The 12,114-nt window shown below is 33.8% G+C and overlaps 1 protein-coding gene across 1 annotated transcript in view; it reads right to left on the minus strand.

The window, feature by feature from the left end:
* Positions 1 to 3,408: 3,408 nt before the first annotated feature.
* The window catches only part of Eip78C (Ecdysone-induced protein 78C), a 53,217-nt gene continuing 44,511 nt past the window's right edge, over positions 3,409 to 12,114 (minus strand). The window contains exons 9-12 of the mRNA XM_081987944.1: positions 11,914 to 12,114; positions 11,677 to 11,856; positions 11,390 to 11,617; positions 3,409 to 8,364 (exon numbers count right to left, since the gene is read on the minus strand). The exon at positions 11,914 to 12,114 is cut by the window's right edge and continues 1 nt beyond it. Coding sequence (XP_081844070.1) covers positions 11,426 to 11,617; positions 11,677 to 11,856; positions 11,914 to 12,114 — 573 coding nt within the window. The 3' untranslated portion in view covers positions 3,409 to 8,364; positions 11,390 to 11,425. The remainder of the gene's footprint in view (positions 8,365 to 11,389; positions 11,618 to 11,676; positions 11,857 to 11,913) is intronic.

Consider the following 12,114-nt stretch of genomic DNA (forward strand, 5'->3'; position numbering starts at 1 on the left):
CTTCCAGAAACTATCAAAACTATCCAGATGCTTTTGAAATTGTGTAGAAGCTTCTAAAAGTTTCCAGAATAGTTTGGAAGCTTCCAAATGTTCTTAAAACAGCCCAGAAGCTTACTGATCTTCTTGAAATCGCATAGGAGCTTGAAACAGTTTCTAAAACAGTCTGGAAGCTTCCAGAGGCTTCAAAAACAACTTTAAAGTCAATTTTCAAGGTTTTTGCTCTGATGGATTCCTGAAAAACTGACTTAAAAACCAAAAAAAGGACACAAAAACCATAAAAATTGACTTGAAAACTTAGAGTTTGTCTCTCAAATCAATATTTATGCCTTTGAAACCTATTTCAAAGCTTGCAGCCTAAATGTCGATTACAAACCCGTGAAAATTGACTTAAGAGACTTCAAAAAACAGCTTTAAAGTCAATTTTGAAGGATTTTGACCTGAATTACATGAAAAATTACCTGAAAACAGAAAAAAAAAACACCAAAACCATAAAAATTCACTTGAAAACTTACAGTTTGCCTCTCAAGTCAATTTTAGAGTTTTTGAGGCAAATTTCAAGACTTGCAAGACCAAATATTGACTTAAACCCTTGAAATACGGTCTTCAAGTAGTATTTCAAGTTTTTCGACTCGATTTTTAGCTGTTCCTAATACATTGTTCCTTCGCCAATTGTCAAGAAAACTGCGTTTACCTCCTGCGCTTTCATCCAGAGGGTCGTGAAATGCTTCTAAAGACGTCTAGAACAGTTTAGAAGCATTTAAATCTTCTTGAAACCATCTGGAAGCTTCCAAACGTTTCTAAAACAGTCTAGAAGCTTCTAGAAATATTCAAAACTATCCAGAAGCTTCCAGATGTTCTTAAAATAACTTAGAAGCTTCCTAAAGTTTCTAGAACAGTTTGGATGCTTCAAAATGTCCCTAAAACAGCCCTGAAACTTACATATTACTCTTCAAACATCTTAGAAGCTTCTAAATGCGTTTAGAACAGTTTAGAAGCTTCCAAATTGTCTTGAAACCACCTGTAAACTTCCAAAAGTTTCTAAAATCGTCTGGATGCTCTCAGAAGCTTTCAAAATTATCTAGAAGCTTCCAGAAGCTATTTAAATAACTTAGAAGTTTCTAAAAACCCTTAGAACAGTTTTGTAGCTTCCAAACCTTCTTGAAACAGCCTAATAAAAGATTCCAAAAGTTTCTAAAACAGTCTAAAAGCTTCCAGAAACTATCAAAATTATCCAGATGCTTTGGAAATTGCTTAGAAGCTTTTAAAAGTTTCCAGAATAGTTTGGAAACTTCCAAATATTCCTAAAACAGCCCAGAAGCTTACTGATCTTCTTGAAACTGCATAGGAGCTTGAAAAAGTTTCTAAAACAGTCTGGAAGCTTCCAGAGGCTTCAAAAACAGCTTTAAAGTCAATTTTCAAGGTTTTTGCTCTGGATTCCTAAAAAGCTGACTTAAAAACCAAAAAAGTACACGAAAACCATAAAAATTGACTTGAAAACTTACAGTTTGTCGCTCTAGTAAATTTTTGAGTTTTTGAGGAAAAAACCATGAAGAACTTGACTTGACTGTGCTTTTGATGATTTTTGCAGAAAATTGTAGAAAAAACGGAAACGCATAGAGATACATTTTTTGTTAGTCCGAACGCTAGGCTCCTTCGCCAATTGTCAAGAAACTTATTTTGCCTCGAGCACTAACTTAAAAAAAATAAACTTACTTTATACAATTCTTGCAGAATATTTGATTTTGTGTCAGGAGAACAGAAATGCAAGGAGGTAAATTTTTAGCTGTTCCTAATACGAGTTTCCTTCGCCAATTGTCAAGAAAACTGCTATATTTAGCCTAGAAGCTTCTAAAAACATCTAGAACAGTTTAGAAGCTTTTAAATCTTCTTGAAACCACCTAGAATCTTACAAACGTTTCTAAAACAGTCTAGAAGCTTGCTCTTCAGCAGTTTGGATGCTTCCAAATGTTCCTAAAACACTCCAGAAGCTTACTGATCTTCTTGAAACCGCATAGAAGCTTCAAAAAGTTTCTAAAACACTCTGGAAGCTTCCAGAGGCTTCAAAAACAGCTTTAAAGTAAATTTTCAAGGTTTTTGACCTGAATTCCTTAAAAACTGACTCGAAAACCAAAAAAAAAAGACGCAAAAACCATACAAATTGACTTAAAAACTTCATAACAGTCCATAACTTGGTTATTTTGACAGTTACATAGCAGTTTTGACAGAATATCTTACGAATTGCCTCCAGTCAGCTGTCAAATACGTCACATCCATCAAAACTTCACAGAAAACCCTACTTTAACTATAAAAACCATTTCAAGAAGTAAAAACACTGCTAAATGTACACTTTATAGCTCTACGGCTTGGATTTTGACAGTTTGCAATTCAATTTTATCAGAATGCATTCAGAAGTGTCTCTAGTCAACTGTCAAAAACGTCACATCTCGTCAAAATTTGTCAGAAAATCCTCTCGCCTGTAAAAACCATCTGAAGAGGTAAACACTGCTAAAATGTACACTTTTATAGCTTTACGGCGTGGATTTTGACAGTTGCGTTGCAATTTTGACAGAATTGTCTCTAGTTAACTGTCAAATACGTCACACCTATCAAAATTTGACAGAAAATCCTTGTTTGAGACCATTTGAAAAGGTAAAAACACTGCTAAATGTACACTTTGCAGCTTTACAGCGTGGATTTTGTCAGTTGCGTTGCGTTTTTGACAGTTACAGGGTGTGTCACTATATCAATTTTTAGCCCTTGAAACCCTCTTTTGACCACCCTATATAGCACCTCCAGGAAAATGCAAGTAACTCAATTATTTAACAAAAAAATGGACTAGTGCAGAAATTTGACACTTGCCATCTTAACAGTCCATAACTTTGTTATTTTGACAGTTACAGGATGTGTCAATATATCAATTTGTAGCCCTTGAAACCCTCTTTTGACCACCCTATATAGCACCTCCAGAAAAATACAAATAACTTAATTATTTAACAAAAAAATGGACTAATGCAGAAATTTGACACTTGCCATCTTAAGAGTCCATAACTCTGTTATTTTGACAGCTACAGGGTGTGTCAATATATCAATTTGTAGTCCTTGATACTCTCCTTTGACCACCCTATATAGCACCTCCGGAAAAATACAAATAACTAAATTATTTAACAAAAAAATGGACTACAACAGAAATGTGACACCTTTCCACTTAACAGTCGATAACTCTGTTAGTTTGACAGCTACAGGGTTATTCAATAGCAATTTGTAGTAAAAGGGATGAGGTAAAATAAAACACCGGGTATATTATACGTTTTTGAGTCGTCAACGTTTGTTGTGTATAATTAAAAGTATAATCTGCACGAACCAATAATATAATAGCATTAAGTCACAATTTTATAGCAATTTATAGTGAAAAAAAAAAACAAAATGTATATAACAAACTATATGATAGAAAAATAAAATATATTATTATTATATTATGTATTTTACCACAATTTATAAAGCAAAATTATATACAGAGTGTACTGTGTGATATGTAGTTTTTTTAATACCACCAACTAAAATCTCTTATTATTATTAAACAAAAATATTAATAATTAAAATTCTAATAGAGAGAGAATTGAAATCATTTATTTTTAACATAAAAAATAAATGACACATCCTGTATATAATAATGTAACAAAGAGCAATAACAAGTTTGTTAACTATTTTTGTTAGGTTAGGATTATAACTACTGTTATAGTATAATAGGATGAATGTCCGATTAACGCTGGTCTGAGCACATATAAAAATGTCAAAACACACCCATATTGCCATATTATAATATATTATATTATACATTGTTACCATCTTATAAACATCAATTATACAGCCAGTAAAGATGATTGCAGGTTATGTTAGAAAGCTTTCGTTTTACTAAAAAGTGATAATAGCGTTATAAGATTTCTTATACTATTATAATAATATTAATAATAAGTATTGGCATTATCACATATCATTTTTATTTAATTTCTGAGCAGAAAACTTATATATGAGAAAATATCGGTATAAATTAAATTATAATAGTATAAGTGTTAATTAAAAACAACAGCAGTCTTGGGAAATTAATTAGTCAATTAAAAAAAAAATAAATAAATGCTTAATTAATGCTATTGAACATACAGGATGATTGAGTTTATATCAATTTGTAGCCCTTGCAACCCTGTTTTGACCACCCTATATAGTGTCTATAGTGAATGTTTTAAAATACCAATTCATAGCCTTTGAAATCTACCTTTGACCACCCTGAGTCTGAATGTCAAAAAAAAAAAACTATAACTAACCTATCTACGCAATTTTGGCAAGGAAACTCTGGAAAATGTCACGTGGTTTCCTAAAAACTGCTCAAAAATGGTATATTTTCAATGGTACTGCAAAACTGGTACCATCTAGGACCAGATCGACTGCAAATTCGAGTTTCTCAGTCCAAAATTAGTTTGGGAAATGGTTTTGTTGAGATGGTACCAATATGGCGGCAGTTAATGTGTTACCTAACTGAAAATCCCCAAAAAAGATCATTTTTGGTGCATTTTCCTATTTAATCGTAAATAACTGGGTTATTTGAAACATTCTGTACAAACTTATTAAATAGTGATGGTTAGTTAATAAATCGGGCTATCACGTGACGTTGAGCTGACAACGCTAGGTTGTATCGTTTGCTCGCTAGAGGACGTCAAAGTTGATCAATTATTTTCGGGTATTTTTGTAAATATCTCGAAAACGGTTTGACTTAGAGGACTGAAATTTTTGACCATAGTTGGGCATTAATAAGATTCAACTTTCACTGTATATGAAAGTTTTTTGAAAAATAAAAAAGTAAAATGAGCTCATGTAAAGGCTCATATGGTACCCAGCTGAAAGACCCCAAAAAATCTAATTTTTGGTGCATTTTCCTATTTAATCGTAAATAACTGGGTTATTTGAAACATTCGGTACAAACTTATTAAATAGTCATGGTTAGTTAATGAATGGGGCTATCACGTGACGTTGAGCAGACAACGCTAGGTTGTACCGTTTGTCCGTTAGAGGGCGTCAAATTTGATCAATTATTTTCGGGTATTTTTGTAAATATCTCGAAAACGGTTTGACTTAGAGGACTGAGATTTTTGACCATGGTTGGGCCTTAATAAGACTCAACTTTCACTGTATATCAAAGTTTTTTGTACGATGCATCGTTTGGCCGTGAAAAATAAAAAAGTAAAATTTTTACATTTTTCAAAGGCTCTGACCCTTGGATTTTTGGGAAAAATTTTTGAATTTTGAAAATTAACCTTGACCGGGCAAATACTTTTGGGTTAATAGTACAAATATCCCTTAAGGTGTCAAAGGGCCATATCGGCCCTTATAAGGGAACTACGGCCTTAAAAGTGCACAAAAATGCCAAAAATAACATATTTTCAAGGTCACCGCAAAAATGGTACCACCTAGAACCAAACGGACTCCAGATTCGGGTTTTCCAAGGAAAAATTAGTCTAGAAAATAGTTTTGTTAAGGTGGTAGCAATATGGCGGCAGCTCAAATGGTACCCAGCTGAAAAACTCCAAAAAAGCTCATTTTTGGTGCATTTTCCTATTTAATCGTAAATAACTCGGTTATTTGAAACATACTGTATAAACTTATTCAATGATCATAGTTAGCCAATGATTGGGGCTATCACGTGACGTGGAGATGACACCGCTAGGTTGTACCGTTTGCCCGCTAGAGGGCGACAAAGTTGATCAATAATTTTCGGGTATTTTCGTAAATATCTCGAAAACGGTGTGACTTAGAGGACTGAAATTTTTGACCATGGTTGGGCCTTAATAAGACTCAAATTTCACTGTATATCAAAGTTTTTTTTACGATGCATCGTTTGGCCGTGAAAAATAAAAAAGTAAAATTTTTACATTTTTCAAAGGCTCTGCCCTTGGATTTTTGGGAAAAATTTGTGAATTTTTAAAATTAACCTTGACCGGGCAAATACCTTTGGGTTAATGGTACAAATATGACGTAAGGTGTCAAAGGGCCTTATCGGCCCTAATAAGGGAACTACAGCCTAAAAAGTGCACAAAATGCCAAAAATAACATATTTTCAAGGTCACCGCAAAAATGGTACCACCTAAAACCAAATGGACTCCAGATTCGGGTTTTCCAAGGAAAAATTAGTCTAGAAAATAGTTTTGTTAAGGTGGTAGCAATATGGCGGCAGCTCAAATGGTACCCAGCTGAAAGACCCCAAAAAAGCTAATTTTTGGTGCATTTTCCCATTTAATCGTAAATAACTCGGTTATTTGAAACATTCTGTATAAACTTATTAAATAATTATAGTTAGCTAATGATTGGGGCTATCACGTGACGTTGGGCTGACAACGCTAGGTTGTACCGTTTGCCCGCTAGAGGGCGTCAAAGTTGATCAATTATTTTCGGGTATTTTTGTAAATATCTCGAAAACGGTGTGACTTAGAGGACTGAGATTTTTGACCATGGTTGGGCCTTAATAAGACTCAACTTTCACTGGATATGAAAGTTTTTTGTTCAATGCATCGTTTGATCGTGAAAAATAAAAAAATAATATTTTCACATTTTTCAAAGGCTCTGGACCCTTGGATTTTTGGGAAAAATTTTTGAATTTTTAAAATTAACTTTGACCGGGCAAATACCTTTGGGTTAATGGTACAAATATGACGTAAGGTGTCAAAGGGCCTTATCGGCCCTTATAAGGGAACTACAGCCTAAAAAGTGCACAAAATGCCAAAAATAACATATTTTCAAGGTCACCGCAAAAATGGTACCACCTAGAACCAAATAGACTCCAGATTCGGGTTTTCCAAGGCAAAATTAGTCTAGAAAATAGTTTTGTTAAGGTGGTAGCAATATGGCGGCAGCTCAAATGGTACCCAGCTGAAAAACCCCAAAAAAGCTCATTTTTGGTGCATTTTCCTCTTTAATCGTAAATAACTGGGTTATTTGAAACATTCTGTACAAACTTATTAAATAGTGATGGTTAGTTAATGAATGGGGCTATCACGTGACGTTGAGCTGACAACGCTAAGTTGCACCGTTTGCTCGCTAGAGGGCGACAAAGTTGATCAATTATTTTCGGGTATTTATGTAAATATCTCGAAAACGGTTTGACTTAGAAGTTTGAATTTTTCATATTTTTCAAGGGGTCTGAGACATTTCTGGGACAAAATTTTGAATTTTTAAAATTAACTTTGACCTGGCAAATACCTTTAATGGTGGAAATATGACGTAAAATGTCAAAGTGCCAAATCGGCCCTTATAAGGCAGCTACGCCCTTAAAGCAGCATACAAATGTCAAACATGACATATTTTTAAATTTACTGCAAAAATGGTACCACTTTGAACCAAACTGACGACAAATTCGAATTTCTGAGGTCAAAATCAGTCCACAAGTACAGTTTGGTTGAGGTAGTACCAGTATGGCGGTACCCAATCGAAAAACCAAAAAAACTCTCACTTGGGCAAAATTCTGGTGTCTTCAAATTCCTCCTTCAAACTCAATTATTTCAAACATTCACTATAGACACATCAGATGATCGTAGACAGCCGAAGAATGGGGCTGTCACGTGACGTTGACAGGACCCCGCCAAGTCTTACCGTTTGGCCGCCAGGCGGCGTCAAACTTTTATTTTCTACAGCTCAAATTACAATAGCAAAACAGATCACCCTGTAGATAAATTAACTAAGCAGAGAAAATTATTGCGCAACCCTGTATTCAATCCAAAAATGACACCTTGCAATATACAGGGTGTTTTAAAAACTGATAATTTTAAATTAATGATATGATCATTTTGTATACAATTAGTGCTGATATGATTGAATTCAGGGAGAGGAAACTTCAACTGTGTTATAAGTATATAGTAACTCTCTAATAAGTAAAAACAAGGCAAAAATGCACTATTTTAAAAAAAAAAACATCAAATAAGGTACAGAGAAGTCAGTTGCCTACTTAACAATATCAGTACTTATGTATAACGTTGCGGTTACGTCACAGGAACGTCATTCCTATGCATACTTAACTACCAACCGATACTCTCAAATTGAGCTTGAAAAAAAACTCTTAAAACAGAGTTTTAACCGTCTACATAACCTCAAAAAATTCAGAGTAACTTATAACGTGGAAGGATGCATTACTGATATGTATTATTATAGTAAAACGGTTCTAAACTACAATTTACTACAAGTTTCACGTAACAAAACTAAATAATCTTTCTTGGGACCCTGTCGTAATCAATCAAGCTAATTTGTAGGTTATGTTTTGTGTTTCCTAACCTCGTTTCGTCGTGTTTCGCCGATAAACCGTCTGTTAAGGAGTAAAGTAAACATCTGAAATTTAATGCATTAAAAATAAGTAATTAAATAGTTTTTTGTTTTACCCAAAAATTGTAGTTTTGACTCATGATTGGCTGACTTTACCCGTTTTTGAGATATGGATTTTTCAAAATTTTTATTAACCTTTGAGTGGTTATTTTTAACTAACCATAACTCTTTCAACTGAAAGTCGGCTAGAAAATCGAAATTTTGACATTATTGACCGTTAATTTGAATTTTCAATCGTTAGTTTAAACTTGTTTGTTACTTTCAACTGAAACTTCAAAATTATGACATTATTGACCGGTGATTTGGGTAAATTTGAACGTTTTAGGTCAATTTATTATCTTTTTCTTGTAAATTTCACTAAATTAAGAGTTTTACAGTTTTTTTGTACGTTCTCTACTTATTTTGAATTAAATTCGGTTAGAATACCCTAAAATTGGCTAATAATTCGAAATTTTGATATTATTGACCGTTAATTTGAATTTTCAATCGTTAGTTTGAACTTTTTTGTTACTTTTAACTGAAAGTTCAAAATTATGACATTATTGACCGGTGATTTGGGTAAATTTGAACGTTTTAGGTCGTTATTTTGTACGATTTCTACTTAGGTTGAATTAAATTCGGTTAGAATACCCCAAAATTGGCTAATAATTCGAAATTTTCACATTATTGACAGTTAATTTGAATTTTCAATCGTTAGTTTAAACTTGTTTGTTACTTTGAACTGAAAGTTCAAAATTATGACATTATTGACCGGTGATTTGGGTAAATTTGAATGTTTTAGGTCAATTTATTATCTTTTTCTTGTAAATTTCACAAAATTAAGAGTTTTACAGTTATTTTGTACGATCTCTACTTAGGTTGAATTAAATTCGGTTAGAATACCCCAAAATTGACTAATAATTCGAAATTTTGACATTATTGACCGTTAATTTGAATTTTCAATCGTTAGTTTAAACTTGTTTGTTACTTTGAACTGAAAGTTCAAAATTATGACATTATTGACCGGTGATTTGGGTAAATTTGAATGTTTTAGGTCAATTTATTATCTTTTTCTTGTAAATTTCACAAAATTAAGAGTTTTACAGTTATTTTGTACGATCTCTACTTAGGTTGAATTAAATTCGGTTAGAATACCCCAAAATTGGCTAATAATTCGAAATTTTCACATTATTGACAGTTAATTTGAATTTTCAATCGTTAGTTTAAACTTGTTTGTTACTTTCAACTGAAACTTCAAAATTATGACATTATTGACCGGTGATTTGGGTAAATTTAAACGTTTTAGGTCAATTTATTATCTTTTTCTTGTAAATTTCACAAAATTAAGAGTTTTACAGTTATTTTGTACGATCTCTACTTAGGTTGAATTAAATTCGGTTAGAATACCCCTAAATTGGCTAATAATTCGTAATTTTGACATTATTGACCGTTATTTTGAATGTTTAACTTAAATTTTAGTCAGATTTGGTAATTGTAGGCCACTTGACTTTAGATTTCACAAAATTAGGACTTTTTACACAAATTTTCATTTTTACGACTTCCACTTAGTTTAGGTTAAGATAAACTCCAACAAACAACGTTTCGTCAGTTCCGGACATTATCAGGTTTATCAATAAAATTCAGCTTAAATGCACTTTTTTAAAAAAAGTATATTTGACGGGTTTTTGGTTGGTCACCCTGTATACAAACACTGTATTTTCCCTAGTGGTCACGTGATCAAACTTGCCCAATGTTAAATGACTGATTTAATTGCTGATACAGGGTGTTGCTTAAAAGTGCGTGTCTACGCCATTTTGACAAGTAAACTCTGGAAAATGTCACGCGATTCAGTTTACTAGACAAAAGAGTGTCTGGAGACGTTATGTACAGGGTGCTACTAAAAAGTGGCATTTTTAAGGTGAACAGTATCATAAAATGGCGGGGAATTAAGCTGTCACGTGATTTTTTGAAAACTGAAAAAATTTTATATTTTCACGGTTATTGCAAAAATAGTACCAGCTAGAACCAAACTGACATCAAATTCGAGTTTTCCAGACCAGAATTAGTTTGGAAAACAGTTTTGTTAAGGAGGTACCAATATGGCGGCAGCTCATATGGTACCCAGCTGAAGAGCTCCAAAAATGCTAATTTTTGGTGCATTGTTCCATTCAACCGTAAATAACTCGGTTATTTGAAACATTCTGTATAAACTTATTGAATAGTCATAGTTAACCAATAAATGGGGCTATCACGTGACGTTAGGCTGACAGCGCTAGGTTGCACCGTTTGTCCGCTAGAGGGCGACAAAGTTGATCAAATTTTTTCGGGTATTTTTGTGAATATCTCGAAAATGGTTCGACGTAGAGGTCGGAAATTTTTACCATGGATCCCTCCATAAAATACAACTTTTACTGTATAAAAAGGTTTTTTGTACAACGCATCGTTTGGCTCGAAAAAATTAAAAACTGAATGTTTGACATTTTTGTAAGGGTGCTTACCCTTGGATTTTTGGAAAAAAAATTTGAAATTTTAAAATTAACTTTGACCTGGCAAATACCTTTGGATTAATAGTAAAAATGTGACGTAAGGTGACAAAAGGTCATATCGGCCCTTATAAGGGAACCACGCCCTTAAAACTGCAAAAAAATATCAAAAATGACATATTTTGAATGTCACTGCAAAAATGGTACCACATAGAACCAAACTGACATCAAATTCGAGTTCCCCAGACCAAAATTAGTTTGGAAAACAGTTTTGTTAAGGTGGTACCAATATGGCGACAGTCAAATGGTACCCAGGTAAAAACCCCAAAAATGCTCATTTTTGATGCATTTTCCCATTCAACCCTAAATAACTCGGTTATTTGAAACATTCTGTATAAACTTATTAAATAGTCATGGTTAGCCAATTAATGGGGCTATCACGTGACGTTAGGCAGACAGCGCTAGGTTGTACCGTTTGCTCGCTAGAGGGCGTCAAAGTTGAATTATTTTCGGGTATTTTTGTAAATATCTCAAAAACGGTTGGTTAACCTTTACTGAAAACAACTCACCCTAAGATTTGTCAACGCCGTAAAAAACAATAGAAATCACTGTAAATCCTCCTCGGATTTCGGAATGTCGAATATCTCAGCAAACAGCGGAGGCAAAGCCAATTTTTGCCAATTTTCCCGAAACCATTCCAAATGATTGTTGTGTTTCAGCCCTAAATTCCTCAATTCAGGTAGTTTAATTAACAGATTATTAAACACCTGAAGCTCGTTTGTATGGTTCCTGTTTATCTACAATTCCCCTTGTTAGTAGTTTTAATTAAAAAAAAAATTAATAAACAGCAATTTACCTGAATTTTCAGCGCTTCAATAAGCTTGTCCTTGTGATGTTCTATGGATTTGACGTCGGTCACTCCAGGCCTGTCAGCTGTCAACAACACAATGGCCGAAAACAGGCCTACTTCGGTGTCGTTCAAGCCTAAAGCGTTGAAGGTGTTGGCGAAATGCAGTAGTGACGTCACAAACTCGTTCTAACCCAACAAAAACAAATGTGCATCATACTGTGACAAGTTATGCACGGGACTTACGTCATACATAACTTCGAGCTGTTGCCGGCTCACCGCCGTGCCATCGTCGAAAATCATGGTTTGACTGTTGGTAAATTTGGCAACGTGGGTCAGCCACACCTCGAAAAAACCCAACTTGATCAGGATCAGCTGATCGTCCTGGCCTAAAGTACCGAAACCCGGTATTCGTTTCGCGAATTCTACTACTCGCTGAACGCTCGG

This window comes from Ips typographus, linkage group LG10 (assembly GCF_016097725.1).
Source record: "Ips typographus isolate SLU linkage group LG10, UJ_Ityp_2.0, whole genome shotgun sequence".
Taxonomy (NCBI): domain Eukaryota; kingdom Metazoa; phylum Arthropoda; class Insecta; order Coleoptera; family Curculionidae; genus Ips; species Ips typographus.